The following is a 19,145-nucleotide window of genomic DNA, read 5'->3' on the forward strand; positions in this document are numbered from 1 at the left end:
TGTGCATAGACAACTTCGCTTTTACATCCACAGGGCATCTGGTCATAGGAAATCCGATCAGCTGTTTGTCTCCTTTGCCAAATTTAACTTGGGTAAATCTGTGTCTAAAGTCACACTGTCTAGATGGATTTCACAGTGTATCCTTTTAGCATATGAAAGTTCGGGCAGGCCCGCACCTCAGGGAGTCCATGCCGACTCTACTCGATCTATCTCTACCTCCGCAGCTTTTAGAGCTAGAGTCTCTTTGGAAGATATTTGCTCGGCAGCCACTTGGTCTTCATCTCATACTTTTATCAATCACTATAAATTGGACATTATCTCCAGAGGGAGAGCATCCTTTGGCTCTGCAGTGCTCCGGAACATCCTTCCATGAAGGCCGCCCTTTGGTGTGTAAAAATACCTGTGGAAACACTTCCAAGCACAAAGATCCTATATCTTCTCAACTTTGTTGCTTATGTGATATATTTAAGTAGAAGGAGGTGTGGGGGGTGCACGGGGACTTGCCCCCTTGCCTATACTTGGAGAAGAGTAATATGGTTTGTGTTTTATTTGTTTCTGTATGTACTTGTGCTGGAATATAGTAAGTGTTGGTATCCTGTGTGTTTTCAGTATTTTGAACTTTCCAGATTTTGGTCTCAGGATTTTGGAGTTCAGGTTTTTGGGCTTTCAGGATTCTGTAGCGCTGCTATATATATATATATATATATATATATATATATATATATATATATATATATATATATATATATGTGTGTGTGTGTGTGTGTGTGTGTGTGTGTGTGCGCGCGTGTGAGTGTGTATAGATATATATATAAATCCTCCCATTGTTTCTTTCTTTATGAATTAGTTATCCAGTTTCTCTTTCCAATCCTTTCTGCCTCCTCTGATTGATTCCTGTAGTTATCATGCAGTATTTTATATGCCCTACTAAGTCCTTTTTAACAGCAGCTTCTGTTCTAGATTCTACTAGAAATTGTACTAATGCTGGTCTTTCACTTAAGATCTCCCTAATCCTTTCTCTTAGCCAGTACTCTGATTTCAGTCCTCAATAGTGAAGGCAATCTCCAGCCTAGTCTGCAGTCCAGATTCATTCTTAGCCTCTTCCCATTCTGTTACCTTTGCCTCTCTAATTACCTGCTCAAAATACATTGATATCTATGCCAGTTTTTCTCCAGTAAACTCCAGACACCTCTTGCCTAATCTCTATAACCCTAATTGCTGTCATCTCTGTTGGCAGAATCTCCTTTTCTCAATTCCCATCTTGGCTTAACTCCTAGAATACCTTCTGCTACATTATTAATATAATATTCTGTATGATTGTCATTCTCCTTAAGGATCTGCATTCCACATGATGTTTTTCAGATTGATCACTGCTGCAGTAGCCTTAACTATATGGGTTTTATGCTGCCAGTGATGTAACAGCTGTCTAGCTTCCAAAGCTTCAGAGCACCTTCCACACTGACAAACTGTCAAGCAGCTCAAGTTGAGATGACTAAAAGACAAGCTTGGGCACAAAGCCCTTCAGAGCTTTACTGCCCTGAAGTGATCACTCCTGTGAGGCTTTTGAGGATCGAAGGTCAGCTTCTGCTTTCCTTAGCTGGGCAGATAAGTTATCTTTGGGGGAAGAAACTTCCATTTTCTTATTTTTATCTGATGTTTCATTACTTTATTCTTCAGGAAAGTTATTTTAAAGCTAGGAGTGTTGTGTTTTACTGGATTGTCTTGAGAGTGTAATGTATTTTTAAATGGAACACTCATTTCTTTTAATTTAAAAGTAGTGTTAACTAACTGATAAAATATTTTCTGTGGTGAAATTTTGTGTTTGTGTGTGTGTGTGTGTGTGTGTATATCTATATATATTGTGTGTGTGTGTATATATATATATATATATATATCTATGTATATATGGATCTACTTCATATGATTGACAGCTCATATGATCGACAACCATTTGACTGACACCAAAACACCTAAAGCTCATATGATCGTAACTCATAACATTGACACATGAAATCCAAGTCATTATGCCCTTTCCCCACTGTAGCACGACCCTGGAGTAGGAATAAGTAGTTAGGGGGGTGAAACCCGCCACATATGTCATAAATGTTAAACATACACATGGATACTTATAACAGAAATTACTATAATTATCAAAATATGTGGGGGGCTCTGCCCCCCCCAACTATTTATTTCAGGTGAGAGATCTCTTGCAGAAGCTGGGATTCCAAAAGAACATTGAAAAGTCTTTCTTGACTCCTTCACTCAGGGTTTTATTCCTGGGATGTCAACTATACATTTAATTTCAAAGATAGTTTCTTCCACAGGAAAAATGTATCTTTATTTAGATCTGTTTCTAAGGTTTTCCACACGTACTTTGGTTACTGCAAGAGAATACCTCAGGATTTTGAGTCCCATGGCATCTATGATTCTCATGATACTACTGGCAAGACTCCACATGAGAAGGCTGCAGTGATATCTGAAATATCTTTGGACCCAGCATCAACACCCTTTATTTTTTCAGATCCCAGTACTGGGGGTTGTTAGAAGAGAAATCACTTGGTGAAGACAACAGATATCTTTAAATCTAGGTCTCCCCTTCTCCATCCCTGCTCCAAAGCAGTCACCGGAGATGCTTCAGACTTTGCTTGGGGAGCAGTTTCAAGAGAGATGATTGTGCAGGGGGTGTGGGACACCAAGAACAGACACAAGCACTTAAATCTCAAGGAGATGCTTGCCCTGATCAAGGTTCTCAGTTCCCTGAACAATCTTTCGTTCCCCAGACGTCTTCAAGTGGCTGTAGACAATATCATTGTGATATGGTATATCAAGACGCAGGGGGAAACCAGGTTGTACCCCCTTTGCAGACTAGCCATGTTAGCTTGAGATATAGCTTCATAGCACAGTCTCACTTAGACATCCTAAATTCTGTCAGAGCAAAGTTGTGTGACAGACAAGCTGGGCAGGATCAGGGCAGACCCACATGAATGGAAACTAGATCTAGGGGTCTTCCAAGATTTGGTCCATCTGTGGCAAGTTCCTCAAGTATACCTCTTTGCTTCCTCTCTGAACAATCACCTGGCAAAATTCTGTACCAGTACTCCCTGAAAGAAGGCTCAGAAGATCGATGCCTTTTCTTTTCTTTGAACTGGAATGTTCCTGTATGCCTTTCCACAGATATTTTGGGTAATTTTGAAGATTCAGAAGTAAAGCCCCAAGATTATTGTAGTGGCTTTCTTCTGTCAAAGGCAACCGTAGTTCTCCCTTCTTCTGGAAATAGCCAGGGGCAATTATCACATGCTTCCTCACAGAATGGATGCAACCCGACATCACTCATTTTCAGTTGATTGCCTGGATGATAGGGTCTTAATTCCGATTAGGCACCTGTTTTCTGAAGACATGCAGAGCTTGCTACTAGAACTTTTCTAGTTGGTGCTGTGACATCCGGCTATAACTCACCGAACTGCCAAAATTAAATTACACCCCTTATTATCCTGAGTCAATAACTAAGAAGCTACAGTCCTCACTACTGGCTGCAGTATGAGACTGTGACTTTAACAGTAGGAATATTTCACAATTTTCCGTAAGAGCAGAAAAGGAACATGCTCTATTTCTCCTGGGACTGGACTATGTATCTCTGTCCATCCAAATGCATTTTTTATTACCCACTTCAGAGCAAAGTGTCCCAGTTTAAGACCTCTGATACACTCAAACTCAAAGTAAATGTAAATCTCACACATCCAAGCACTTATGGGAAAGCCTGACACAGATTTTCAGTTATGTCTCTCTCTCAAAATAATACAGTAATGCTGCCACCAATCAGAGGTTCTCCATGCCCTTCTAAAGGGGTGTCCAACTGTGAAAATTATTTATAAAAATAAATGATAGCTATGACCAGAACAGCTAGGCCTTTGAGGTGACCTGGGGAGTTTAAGTCAGACAGTAGCACTATCTAATCTCTAAAGAAAAACAGTGGTTTTCAGCCACAATATAAAGTAATGAAAAACATTTAATAATAAGTAAAAATTAGTACAGAATTGAAAATTAATAACTCTTAATAAACATTAGAATTCAGTCACCAGAAATTTAAATAAAACTGCAGGATAGGAACCCATTATTCAAGAAAAACTGTATCTTAACTAAACTTTCCTGATCTAACTAAACAAATACTGTCCCTGATCTACTCTAGGATATAATAGCAAGGCCAAGGCTAGCTTACATTTTTCTTGGTGAGTTCTCTTTTCTTGGTGTCTACTGACTGCTCAGTACGTAAAAAAATTGCTCAGTACTTGACAGACTGCTGTCTCAAGTGTCTAATTTCAAAATGATAGCAGTCAGCTGTTTAAATAATCTCTTAGCAACTAGGAACATTTTAATGGCATCACTCACTGCTCAGCTGATTCTCCACAGTTTGTATTTTAGAATGTCCCTCTCAAACATGTGCAGTTAGAACTATATCAAAGCAGTGACAGATTCTATAAAAGTAAGTAATTAAAATAAATACTTAAGTCAGCAATATAATCATGTACACTTTCATCTGCCTTGCATCTATGTTCACAAAACATTTTTCTATAAGCTTCAGGTGTAAGTTTGACAAAGTCAAGCAAGCAACATTTCACTTTTTCATAATTCAAACAATCTACATCATTTAACTTTGTTACAGTCTGAACAGCTTTACCATAGAGTAAGGAGCCAGACTCAGACCTCACGGTCAGCTTCATATTGTCTACATACCCCCTCAAAGATATGAATAAAAATATCAAAGTCATCCCCATCCCTGTACTGAGGAAAAAGTTTACTGACCTTTTCAGCTTCTGTGGTCTGGTTATTCCATTCCCCATTACCTCCATGACCCTCTCGAAGGGTAAAAAGTTCTACTTCATGCCGGCACTGTCTTTCATTCTCCTTGGCTTCAAAATGTCTGACCTCCAGTTCATGTTGACTCTGTTTCTCCTCAGCCTCTAGACCTTTGGCCTCCAGGTGCAGTCTCTCTAACTCCAGACAGATTCTCAGGTCCTCTGAAGAAAATGTGAACTATCCTGTCTTGGCAGACTGCACATCACCAACACCCAACTAGATATCCTCTGAACAACTGGTCTGGGCTGCTGCTGCAACCAAGGCTGAAATCATTGCTTTCTTGGTCAGGGTGGCAAGCACTAATCCTCTGTCTTCACATTCCTTAGCCAACCGGGTCTTTGTTGGCTTGCTAAAATCTTCTGCTAACATCCTTGCCTGTTAGCAATGACTATCTAAGTAAAAAGTCATTACAACTGTGGTGGATTGAAATTCTGAATGTTTATTTTGTAGCCAGCAAGATGCACACCTTAATAACAACTACCCACAGGTTACTGGAATTCAGTTAAAAATCCCACACCACTGGCACCAGTTAATGTGACATCCGGCTATACCTCACCGGACTGCCAACAATTAAATGACGTCCCTTATTACCCTGGCTCAGTAACTATGGAGCTTCAGTCCTCACTACTGGCTCCAATATGAGACTGTCACTTAAACAGAAGTAATATTTCACAATTTTCCCCCTAAGAGCACACAAGGAACATGCTCTATTTTTCAGGGACTGGACTATACACCGCTCTCCACACAAATGTATTTTCTTATTACACACTTCAGAGCAAATTGTCCCAGTTTAAGACCTCTAATACACTCACACTCAAAGTAAATTTAAATCTCACATCCAAACAATTCTGGAAAAGCATTACACAGATTTCCAGCTATATCTCCCTCCCAAAATAATACAGTAATGCTACCACCAATCAGAGGGTCTTCATGCCCTTCTAAAGGGGTGTCCAATTATAAAAAAATTTATCAAAATAAATTATAGCTATGACGAGAACAGCCAGGCCTTCGAGGTGACCTGGGGAGTATCAAACAGGTAGAAGCACTCTAATGTCTAAAGAAAAACACTGGTTTTCAGCCACAATGTAAAGTAATGAAAAACATTTAATAATAAGTAAAAGTGATTACAAGACTGAAAATCAATCACTCTCAATAAACATTAGATCTTAATCACTAGAAATTTAAATCAGACTGCAGGATAGGAATTTATTATTCAAGAAAAGCTCTAGCTTAATAACTAAACTTTCCTGATCTAACTGAAGACATACTGTCCATAATCTACTGTAAGAGATAATAGCAAGGCCAAGGCAAGCTTACAGTTTTCTTGGTGAATTCTCTTTTCTTGGTGTCTACTGACTGCTCAGTACTTGACAAACTGCTGTCTCAGCTGTCTAATTTCAAAATTATAACAGTCAGCTGTTTAAATAATCTCTTAGCAACTAGGAGCATTCCAATGACATCACTCACTGCTCAGCTGATTCTCCACGGTTTGTACTTTAGAATGTCCCTCTCAAACATGCACAGTTAGAACTGCATCAAAGCAGTGATGAAGTCTGTAAACATTCTGTTTAAACAGGAAAATACACAACATTTTAAAACTTATTTACATTTTCACAATTAGGCATGCTGGCATACACTACAAGTTAATGTAAGAATATGCACAAATCTCCTTCCAGACATGCCAGCACAGATGACAGTGTTTTCAGTTTCTTCATGGGTGCCAACAGCATAACCAGCATCAATTCAGGGCAAATTATTCTCTGGCTATACAATATTTGTGTGAGTTGCTATCCTATGGACTTTCTTAGTTCTCTATCAAGGTTCATTTGCCAACCATTTAAGCATTTCTGCCAATGGATCCTCCTCTTTCAATTCAGTTGCATGTTAAATTGTTCTTGGTGGGGGTTTTGCCTAAGAGGTACCCAAGTAAACCAGTGGCCCCTCCTTGGGATCTTAATGTTGTGTTAGGGAAAGTAACGCTTGCTCCATTTGGACCATCTAAGCTGTTTGACTTGAGTTTCTTAACATAGAAAACAGTTTTACTGATTGCTATAACCTCTGCAAGAAAGTTATCTGAGTTTCAAGCTCTTACAGTGAGTCAGCCATACCTCATTTTCCACAAGGACAGGTTTTTCTTTGAGAACTAATCCTTCTTTTATACCTAAAGTGGTATCAGAGCTTACTTTAATCTGAACTATCCATCTTCCCATTTTTTTCCTGAACTTAAAATATGATGAAGAAATGATACTCACTACCTCGTCATGTCCATGGACACCGCAGGTACTTCCTTGAAGGAATTAAATCTTTCAGATCATTGTATCAATTGTTCATGAAGGTAAGAAGAAGGGATAGCTTGAGTCAAAGCAGAATATTTACAAATGGTTGTCTAAGGCTGCTACGTTTTGTTATTCTCATCATGACAAATCTGTTCCAGGCAGACTCAAGGCCCACTCTACAAGGACCTTAGCTTCTTCTGTGGCTTTTTGGAAATGGTTGGATTCTAGAAGTACTCTAGTAGCTGCTACTTTGTCCTCTGTATATACTTTTGCAAAGCACTTTAAGCTGGATTCCTTCTACAGGAGCTCTGGGACTCTTCTCTTTCTCTAGTAATTACACTGTTTCTGATGCCAGCAAATAAGAAGTTTGGAAAAGTAAGGGAAATCAACTAAAAGAAGAAGAAACTTTGTCTGGGAAGAACCTGCAGCTGTTCAACAAAAGCAGTATAGGATGCAGTTTAGTACGGGAGATTGATTCAAGTAATTTAGAGGAAAAACAAATCATATGTACTCAGGGTGTTTGACATAAGTGAGGCTTTAGATGAATATATGAAGCCAAATGACAATAAGCTGGAGAAACAGAAGTTTTAAGTAGCCTTTCGGATGTGTTTATAGAACTGTAGAAATCAGATATTAAAATTAAGGAAATACTGGCTGATCGTGATTCTTCTGAATAATTGTTTAAAAAATAATAGTTAGAAGACAGAGTATGTAGAGAAAACCTGAGATTTATTTGCTACACAGATACATTGTGAGCAAGAGGCTGCATTCATTTTATGAAAGAAGAAATAAGCAGCTGGACTTGTGTTCCACAGAAGCATTTGTTAATTTTGAGGCAGCATCATGTGTATGCTCCAAGTCTGGTCATCAGAAAGTAGACAAGACTTATATTAGTAAAGATATACAGTCATACCAGTTGAAAGAGCTATTCCTGTCAAAACTGTGAAAGAAGGAAAAGGTATTCAAACTGGTGACACCAGAGTGTTTTTGAAAAATGGTTATTTATTATAAACCAGGCAAAAGAGATGCAAGTTTAACCCAGCTGTCAGGGAATGCTGAGAGGCAGGTGTGAGATTAAAATTGCAAAGTATGCAGAACAGGCTATGGAGAAAATAGAAATGTTCAGCTAACAAAGAGTGAACCAGCAAACTAAAGGCAACTCTGCGTATCAATCTTAAGACAGTAAGAAATTCCATAAAGAGGCTCTTGCCAATGAAATATTTTCTATTGCTTCATAGGGAAAGGTTTGCATGATAGAAAAAAAAAACAGGAACCAAGTAGTAGAATCGGGAGTACCTATGACTTAAGCCAGAGACCATTATTGGGAGATGAAGATGAGCAGGAAGATGACCAGCAACAAAGTAAACTTAGTGAGCAAGTGGGGGAACTGTAAAACTTCAATCCCACTAGATGTACTTTAGACATGTAAACTATGGTTCTGCAAGAAGTCAATAAAAGTTACTAAGTTTGTTGACTGTGTTATGATAGAAGAACTGTAAAGATGAAATAGACTGAAGAGGTGAATATAAGTAAAACAGTTTTTATTCTTAGTGATATATAGAAGTTTCCTGATGTAAATGACACAGTCTTTTTAAAGGTAGTTCTTTATATTTTGCATTCAAGGATATTTTAGTTATGAGGTGGAGGGTGGAGGTTTATCAGAGACTGATATATATGCTAATTACATTAAAGTAAGAAAGTATTCTTCCTTAGTCACAATATATCCAGGTTTTATTCTATAACAAGATAAGAAAATCTGGAAAGAAGCAAGTTAAAGTTAATATAATGTTTTGATATTTGGCTGCTGGGAGGATGTAAACATGTATTGATAATGTTATATATAGAATTAGAAGAAGATTTTCACTATTTTATAGAGGTGGATGTCGAGATCAATGTTCTTAGTTTAAGCTGTAGGTGGTCCACACAGCCTACCTGGACCTCGCAAAAGCCTTTGATACAGTACCCCACTCAAGCATTATAGATAAGCTCACCAGCTTAAATATAAACCCCTATGTCACTAGATGGGTTGCAAACTGGCTCAAGTACAGAACCCACATGGTTAGAATTGCTGGAGCCATGTCAGACTCCAAACCAGTTACAAGTGGCGTCCCACAAGGCTCAGTCCTGGGACCTCTCTTGTTCAGTATATATTTCTCGGAGGTACAGGCCAACACGGAAGGACTGTGGCTGACCAAGTTCGCAGATGACTGCAAACTGGGCGCCATAATCGACTCTCCAGCCGACACAAGCATCCTCCAAAAGGGCCTTATAGAAACAGACAACTGGTTCCAGAGCCATGGCCTCAAGCTAAACGCCAAAAAGTGTATAGTCATCCCCTTTGGCAAAAACAAAGTGCCCACAAATTACCACATAGGTGGTAATCCATTAAGTACAGAAGAAGTAATTAGGGACCTGGGGACCCAAGTTGATAGCAGTCTCTCATTTGACAACCACGTGGGCAAAGTGGTTAGAAAAACATTTTATATAGCCCACCTAATCATGAAGGGATTCACATCTAGATCAGGGGAGGTCATCGTGCCTCTTTACTCATCCCTCATCAGGCCCATAATTGAGTACAATGCCCCTTTTGTGATGTACCTTACCAAACACCTGCAGCAACTGGAAAGACCCCAAATGTACCTCACCAAGAAGATCAAAGGGCTCAAACAGATGCCATATGCTGCCCGGTTAAAGAAACTCCAGTTCTACTCAGTGGCATACCGCCTGCTCAGAGGCGATCTGTGCCTGACGTATAAAGCCATGTCCAATCCGGAATTAAGGGACATGCTGCACCTCAAAAAATCCAAATCCCATCGAGCTACGCGCTCGAGAGACTTGAACCTCAGCTCTGAAATAAATAGGACATGCTCGAGGGACAGATTCATAACCCAGAGGCTCCTTTCACTCTGGAATAAAATCCCAGTCCAGGTTAGGCAGAGTCCCTCATTGACTCTCTTCAAGAGGAATCTTGATAAGTGGATGGGAGATCGTAGGTTTACCCCGGGTATCACTTCTGTGTCACTGTTAGACAGAGGCACAGTATACTAACCTCGAAAAAGGGCATAGCAAAATTAATTTAAAATGGGTGGCGAAAGCCAAACATACTCTGGCTAGGCTTATAAATGCCCTAGGGCAGATAGCCTAGTATGAACCTATGAACCTATAAGAGAAAATTATAAAAACAGGAACAATGGTAGTTCTTTAATGGCTAACTTTTCTTATTAGCAGTCATTTTAGACTGAAGATAAACATACTACAGGTAGAGAAAATCATGAAAGGATGGAGCAGTGTGTTTTCAGTGACATCTTTGAGGCACAATATAATTCACAGTTAAATGAATATTGGCATGCAGTTCAGTAAAGAGTAAAGAAAGAAATGAAGTTTGAAACTATGGGAAATGAGTAGTCAAAAACAAGTAGCTGTTTTTTCCAGCAGTCTTAAAATATAACCGTACACAGTTACTTTATTTCTAAGATTAACCAGTATACCTTTGGTTTATCACATCTGGGAGAGGTGTAGATATAAGATAAGCAATCTCTGCAAGTGGGAACATAGGCTGTAACTTGCACATTATAATGGTTTACCTTAAATTTGGAAAAAGTAATACCTGTAGGTGCAGCCATTGATATGGAGGAAAAAAAAAAATTTGGAAGTATAGACTTCCATTTTGGAAAGTGTATGTAGTTTTATGTGTTTGTTGTGAGTTAAAAGGGGATTTTTAAACAAGAAATATCTTTATTTATCACTTATGACATAAGCAATCATACATTTATTTAGCTGAAAGCAAACCATATTGACATTTTCAGTTGCAAACATTATACATCACCTATAATCTTCTATATATTTATTGTCAGTCATGTATTACATAGCTCATTCAATTCTTGACTTCCCTTAAACCTCATTCCTCCTCCAAAACATTATTCTGCATGTACTGTTCCCACAATTCCATTTTTCTATGTAATTTGCTCCTATCCTTTTCAAAATATCCCACTTCACGTTATTTCTTCTGTGTTACTATATTCATTACTTCTAGTACGTTTTATAGACTTTGATTATTATTTTCTAGTCATTGCTTTTTTGACAGCCATCAAAATAAAACAAAGCATTACCTTAGTTTGTCTAGGCAATTCTGATTCTGTATCACAGCTCAAAGAAATCTTTCCTTAGTTATACCAATTGCTTACCCAGTATTTCTGACAGAGTAGACTGCAGGGAATTTTTAAAGTCTGCCATCTCATTACACTCCAAAAATATGTTTCAAATTACCCGTTTCTTCCCCATCACACCTCCCAGATTTGCAGTCTATCTGAGGAAAAATTGGAGTCTGCTTGGGATATAAAAATATCTGTGCAAGCATTTTGAAGCAAAGATCCTAAAGAGTCTAGACCATGTTGCATATTTGGGAGCCATACAGCTTATTCAGTCTCTCTTCCCAGTCCTTTCTAACCTCCTCTGATTCCTATAGTTATACAGTATTTTATATGCCCTGCCAATTATCCCTTTTCAACATCCTCTGTTGTAGGTGCAAGTAAAACTCTACGAGTGATGATCTTTCAGTTAGTATCCCCTTATTCCTGTCTCCTTGCTTATACTCTAATATCAATCCTTGATAAGAAATGCAATCTCTAGCCTGCAGTTCAAATTAATTTTTGGACTCTTCCCATTTGGTTATCTTTCCCTAAGTATTTGCTCCTAATACATTGGTTCCTTTGTCAGTTTTCTCCAGTAAATTCCAGCCCCCACTTGCCTACTCTTTGTAAACCTAATTGCAGTTTTTATCAGCAGAATCTCCTTTCTCCATTCCCATGTTGGCTTAGTTCTTAAAATACTTTCTGCTAGTTTATGAATATAATATTCTGTATAGTTATTGTAACTCTCTTTAAAGATCTGCATCTATCAAAAATCCCAGTCTGTTCTTATTTTTTGAGCTTCCCCCATTTCATTATCATCCCGTTCCACTTTGAATTATAACTTTCTGTTTGCTATGTATAGGAGCCTTAACTGTGTACCTCTGGAATACCCCCTTCAAGTCAGGCAGTCCCAAACCACTTTGTTCTACTGCAATGGGGCAATTTATCTCACTTGACTCCCCCCCATAGATAAAATCCTTCAACTCTTTATTAATTGCTGTTCCCAACTTCTCCACTAGTTGATAAAAAATATGCCTGACATGTGTAGAAAGTTAAAGGGACTAAAATCATTTTCACTGCTTGTATCTTGCTATCCATATCCATAAAACAGAACTTTCAGTTTCTCAGGTTTTGTATTATTTTTGTTTAGTTTCTTCCCACATATCCTTAGCTGCCATAACAGAATCCTTTACCCATACTCCTAAGTAGTTCATTTTATCATGTCCACATAAATATGGTTATTGCTGAACCCATTTGTGTGTTGGCATATAATTCACATCTCTTGCCTTTGTTTTATCTTTATTAATTTTTTACCCTGAAAAGACTTGAAATTATCTCAGAATGTTGACAATACTGAAATGTCCTTTTCTGGTTTTATTGGGTACAAAATAATATCATCTACAAATAAAGCCAACTTTTCTTGATTACCATACCAATTACATCCTTGAAGTTTTGAGTCCCTTATTTTTTTGCGAATGAAGAAGATTTTTATTTTGACAGTGTATTATTTATTGTTTTCATTTTTGCCTGCTATTGAAGCAAATGGTGATGGGGGCTCAAACAGAGATGAGAAGAAGCAGCTCATAAGAGATGTCAAATGCATATTCATGTAAGCTGCCAGATGGAATCCTGTATTCATTAGAACTGTTGTGTATCATATGTGATAGTAAAAAATTTTTTATCACAGTGGTTGCTTTGTCAGTATTAACATGGAATATAAATGGCCTTGCAAGTATAGACAAAAAGCAATATATTTTTGAATTGTATGAAGAAGTGTAGGGTGTGGGTAATTTTACAAGAGACATGTTTTGTTAGAAAGGAACATGAGAACTTGTCAGGGAAAGTATTTCAGGGTGGACACTCTGCACAATAATAGGGGCAAAGGAAGGGGAAGTAGTAATACTTATTGCAAGAAGGACCCCAGTAATGATAGAATTGGAGAAAAAACAATAACGGTGGATCTGTGGAGCCAAGAGGTTATTCACAGGGAAGGAAGATTACACTTGCATAAATTTATATTGTACCTAAAACTACTGTAATGGAGCTTAGGATACTTTGGGGAGAAATAAGCTTCCAACAGGAACCTGATTTCCAGTACTGAAACAAGGAAGGATAGATTTTTGAAGATATATATGAGAATATTGGGTTAGAAAGATGTGAATGTAGTAGCAAAAGTTTATCATTTACATATTCCCCAAAATACAATAACTGGGCTAGACTGTCTAAAATGTATGTTTCCCAAGAGCATGTGTATATGATTGACCTTTTTGAAACCCGTCCAGTAACTATATTGAATCATGCACCAATAAAAACTAAGATAAAGACATGGAGTGATGTAAAAATGAGACATTGGTGCTTTCCTAATTGTTAAAAAGTGAAGTTTAAAGAATGGGTAGTATGTACAATTCAGAAGAGTTATTATGGAAGATAAAAATTACTTCAGAATAAAATAGCTGATGAGCGCTATTAAATGAAGATTGGCTTTAAAAGCATGGTAGAAATAATGGTGTAAGAGATATGGAGAAGAAGTAATCAGAATTATTTAGAGTGGCTGACAAAGGTTAAACTGTTGTAAAATAAGGGAATCTGACAGAACAAGAAGAGGCGCAAGTGCAGAATGCTAAATCAAAAATATGGAAGCATTTGGACAGCCTACATGAGTTTAGAAGGGTTGCTGTTAAATAACTATTTTTATAAGCACTGTAGTGGGCAAAACCTTTTAGCAGAATGACTTGGCAGCTGTTGCCAAGCTTAGGGAGTCTGTGACAGGAAACTATCTAAAGCTCCTGTAGAGGTGATAGAGACATTTCAAAAGAAATTATGACAATTTGTATAAAGTAGAGGAATAGGGAAACCTAGAAAAGGCACAAATGAAAGTACTTATGGAAGAGTTAAAAATGACAAAGTTAGAAGAAGATGAGGCTCAACAATTAATAACTATAATAAGAAGAAATTAAATAAAAATAACAGTGTATAATTAGTTAGCAGGGAAGTCTCCAGCAAAAGGCAGAGTATAAAGAGTCCCTTCAAGACTTTTGTTTAACAATATTTTAAAATGGGGGAAAATTAGCATCTTCGACAAAAGCAGTGGTGGATGCATTACCAAAAGGCAGTAAAAACCCTTCAGATCTGGTTTTGTTTGGACCCATTTCAGATTTAGACCATCATTATAAAGTGTTTATGTTGCATCATATGCACTTGTGTGTTCTGTAGTAAATATTTTGGCTGTATGCTGTATTCTATACTACTTCTCTGCGTTACGCTTGAATTGTGTTTTTATAAATTTGATCTATGAATTCCAGTTTATTTTCAGAGTTTTTCTGCCTTGCCATTGCAGAAAAGGGTATCTGAGTACTTGGACCAGATTACTTAGCGGATCACCTAACGGAAAAAAAAAACAAATACATAAATAAATTTCCCGTTTTTCTCAACTGCAAGAAGGCTTTTAGCTAGTTTGAAATGCATAGTTCATGAGAATGCTACAAATCTTACCTTTGTTTCCTAGTGTGGAATGTATTCATAATGTAAAATGTATGCGTTTTATTTATTTTTATGTTTCTGATCATTTTCCTGGGCTACTGTTTTTCCCCTTAGGCAACAAGGGATCCTATTTGCTGTATAACTGCATCTGACAAGACATTAATTGTGGTAAGTTGCATAATAATAATAATAATAATATACAACATGTACTATTTGGTAGTAAGGCTATGTGCAAGGTATAGTTCTAATAAGGAATATGCCTGGCTTTTCAGACCTAAGGATCACCTTTATTTTTCCTGTTTATGTACCTGAGACCAAAATAACTAGCAGTCTATTAGGAAACAAATATTGCTAAGACGCAGCTGGTCACTGATGATAAATCTAATCCAAGTTCATTTTTGCATAATACCACAGGATACCAATAGTCATTGTTTGGAATTTTTTTTTACCTTATGTTTTATTTTCTTGCTGTCATGCATTTCAGAGCCTTCCATTGACAAAAAGTTGTGATTACTCAGTACTAAGTAATCATTTGACTTCATCTGAGTTAGATAAGAGTACAAAAAGATTCTTATCACATCTGATTTGTTCTGTGCTGATAATGAGACATGTCCCACTAATCTAAGGAGTCTTTTTCAAATTGTTTTTCTTTTCAGTCGAGTATCACTCAAAGTAATCAGTGTAGTGATGTGGTTATCTTATGTTCGCCTTCTGAATCAAGATGTTGTACACATGCATACAAGATTTCATTTTGTTATACATTTATTGATTCAGTGAATTGGACTCAAACCTTTTCAGCCATGGTCTGGGTCATATATGAAACAAAACAGTTGAATAATAATAAGTAAGTAGACAGTGGCAAAAAGACACTCTATGGCTAATCCTCACTGAGCTGGTTGTGCTGTGCCTTCAGAAACCTTGGGAGGTAAATTGCATGGGTAAAGTTTAATTAGCGTTTCTAATACATTGCTTTCAAGTTTGTATTATGGAGCTTTTTTCTCTTTAGGTTTCACTGTAAAGGAGCTTTTGGTTCAGTGTAACTTAACCCATTTATAAATCTAACCCAAACCCTATGCTCTCAGTCAGGTTGTCTGCCTGATGGCCTCAGCGACCATCAACAAATCTTTCTTCTAAGGACCCATACCCACCAAAGTAGGGCAACCACTTATCATAAAATCAGAAAAGAAAAAAAAAACTTCAACCCTAACAACTTTATCTCATCACTAAAGAGCTGCAACTGGGAAGCTCTTAGAGAACTATCCATGGAAGAGGCTGTTAAGTCTTTCAACACCACTTTTCTAGGTATACTAAACTGCCACGCACCCCCAAGAACTATTACAGTAAAAGCCAACTAGGCACCTTGTCTAAGTAAAGAATGCAGATCCCTACTAAAAGCTAGAGGTAAAGCTTGGGAGCAGTTTCATAAAAGCAAATTCCAGGCCTCAAAACTCTCATTCCTACAGTTGAGAAACAAAGCAAAGAAATTTGTTAAACTTGACCACATCAACTACTACCATAATTTTCAAACAAAACATCAAAATAACCCTCAAAAGTTCTGGGCTGCCATTAATAATAATCTAAATCCACTACACCCACACTGACAACAACTAGAAATTCTGATAACACAGCAACTCAGTTCCATAAATACTTCACAAAAGCTATCCTAGCCCTCTCAAATTCCCAGATCACCCCCATCACCTCCAAGCCATTCATATCCCAAAATAGCACTGACTCCTTTACATTACAACCAGTCTCTGTTAACGCCATAAAAAACTTCTTAAAAAAACTAAAGCCAACCACACTAGCAGCAGACAAACTCCCTGCAGACTTAATTGCAGCAGAGGCTATAGCTTATTCAGTAGCCATACTATTAAATCTCAGAAAACCTAATACCCGACATCTGGAAAATATATAGTCTTCCTTTACACAAAGGTGGTAATTCCACCGAACTGACCAACTATTGTCCAATTGCCATTCTGTCACCCCTATCTAAAATCCTAGAGAGAGTAGTTCATACACAATTGATGCATTACCTACACACACAAAAACTGCTGTCAAACACTCAACATGGTTTTCGGCCTTATCAGAGTACTACCACAGCCGTAATGTCCTTCACTAACACAGTGAACCACTATAGAAATAATGGAAATGTTGTCTCTGCAGTCTTTCTGGATCTTTCTAAACCCTTCAATATGGTAAATCACAACAAACTTATTAACACTCTTTCCACCCTAAACATTAGCATTCCCTATCAGAACACCAGCAGACTGCTCAATGGCAAAATGAACTCTCCCCCTTTTCCTGTTACATTAGCAGTTCCCCAAGGCTCCAACCTTGGACTTCTATTATTCTATTTCTTCACAAACCTACTCCACACCTCTACCCCTCACGCTACAGTTATACAATATGCAGATGACTCCACACTAATATGCACAGCCTCCTCCTACAAGACCTTCAGACCATAACCCAAGATTCTTTTCCAGCTGCCAAAACATGGCTCACTAACACCCAACTCATTCTAAATCCCAACAAAACCAAGTTCCTTCTCTTCTACCCTGCAAGAACCTCCCCGACCAAGCCTGTCATTCAGTATCACATCCAAAAATAAAATCACTATTATACCAGTAATCCACACCAAACTTCTATTGACAACAGTTTGAAATTTGACATGCACATTTCTCAAATCATCAAGAAATACATAAGGAATTAGGTGCTGTCTACAGAAACACAGTTCCTGACCATAAACAAAAAGCTACCATTGCTTGTACATACCTCTTGGCAACACTCCTATGTGCCTCTCCCATTATAGCCAACCTCAGAGAAACTGATCTAGCTAAATTAGAATCCTGTTATAATAAAATTGCCAGGTTCGCCACAGATTCCCCATCTAGGACACATCATTGTACATCTCTAAAACTACTAAACTGGCTAGAACTACTGTAGCTACTACTCTTTAATCAGTTAACCTTTGCCCATAAAATTCTCTATCAACGAGGAAAAGACCCTGCTCTACAGAATCTTATACAACCACACACCAATTGCTACCTCCGTTCCAGCAAAACAACTGCTGCTTAATATCTCAAAAGCAAACAACTCAGCAGGGGACTTGCTCTTCTTAAACTTCATACCCAAAGTATGGAACAAACTACCAGCCTCAATAACCTCCAACTGCTCTATAGTACAATTCAAAAAACTTCTAAAGTCACACTTGAAACTTGGCTCTGCTTACTCCTGTCTTGGCTAGTTTCTGATACACACATAATCTCAGAAACCTGCACATTATCGATGTCCTACTACTGTCTTCTGATTTGCAAATGGAATATATGCCCTTATTTGACCTTGTATATGTCTGTTTTTAACTTTAAAATGTGCATTTCCAACAGAAAATTTTAACATGAATCATATATAATATGTTGTATGTTGTACAGCTCCTCTAAAAGTTGTCAATCATATACTTACATCAGATCTGTAAACTTCTTCCGTAACTTCTCAGTCACGTATGTAGATCAGTTATGGTGTATTTTTTGTACTTAGCACTTTCTCTGGGTTTTTTTTCTACATTTGTGTAGTTTTTCTACATTTATTGTACCTTTTCTACATTTTTCGGAGCTTTTCTCCCCAGGCCTCCGCTGAAAAAGGGCATGTGTCCAGTCGGACTTTCCTGGTAATCAAATGTAAAATAAATAAAGTAAATAAATAAAGTAAGTAAGTAGGTGTACTGGACACTTATCACTTGCAAAACTTCCTACATACGACTTTTCTTAAGTCATCCAGAATTGCTGGTGTACTCAAAAGTGAGGCTGCATGTGTATGTTTAACTGTAATTGTAAACACCCTGTTGTAGTTTCAGAGCATTGATTATATTTTTTCACTATTCATTATGCTGAAACAGTAAATCATGCAGTGGGTGAACACTTCGTTCATCATTCCCACTGCTGCAATAGCTGTTAGGCTAGTTGGGTTATTTCCTAGCTAAGGATACCGCAATCAGGATGACTTCAAAAAGTCTGGCCCCCTCCAGCTCCTCTACTCTGAATTAGCTGTCACAGTGAAGCTTTCTTTATTAATTTATCGATCACCGTGAATGCAAATGGCCGAAGTACCAGACTGGTGAAATAAAGTGGTGAGATTTAACAGCTGAATCTATTTTGTTGTTTTCTAGCAGTTCAAGTTTTGTTTTGTTTTTTTGGTTTTGGTTCATTAATTTATTTCCATCTTGAGAAACATCTTTAAGGCTTCAAAGGAGCAGTGAAGAGCTTCGTTTCTGGCACATAATTCCCTTTTCCCCTTTAAGAAACCCAGTTTTTTTTCACAATACTGAAAATTTCCTGTCAGGGACTGCTATTTTTAGCTGATAGTGTTTATGTATTTGGGACTTATTTTGTGAAAGGTTATTTACTGTTTA

At 37.6% G+C, this 19,145-nt stretch overlaps 1 protein-coding gene across 1 annotated transcript in view; it reads left to right on the top strand.

Annotated features, from left to right (window-relative positions):
- The window catches only part of WDR35 (WD repeat domain 35), a 2,872,164-nt gene that overhangs the window by 1,319,389 nt on the left and 1,533,630 nt on the right, over window positions 1-19,145 (top strand). The window contains exon 15 of the mRNA XM_044065775.1: window positions 14,855-14,908. Coding sequence (XP_043921710.1) covers window positions 14,855-14,908 — 54 coding nt within the window. The remainder of the gene's footprint in view (window positions 1-14,854; window positions 14,909-19,145) is intronic.

The sequence above is a fragment of the Protopterus annectens genome, chromosome 1.part0 (assembly GCF_019279795.1).
Source record: "Protopterus annectens isolate FY-2018-M chromosome 1.part0, PAN1.0, whole genome shotgun sequence".
Classification (NCBI taxonomy): Eukaryota; Metazoa; Chordata; order Ceratodontiformes; family Protopteridae; genus Protopterus; species Protopterus annectens.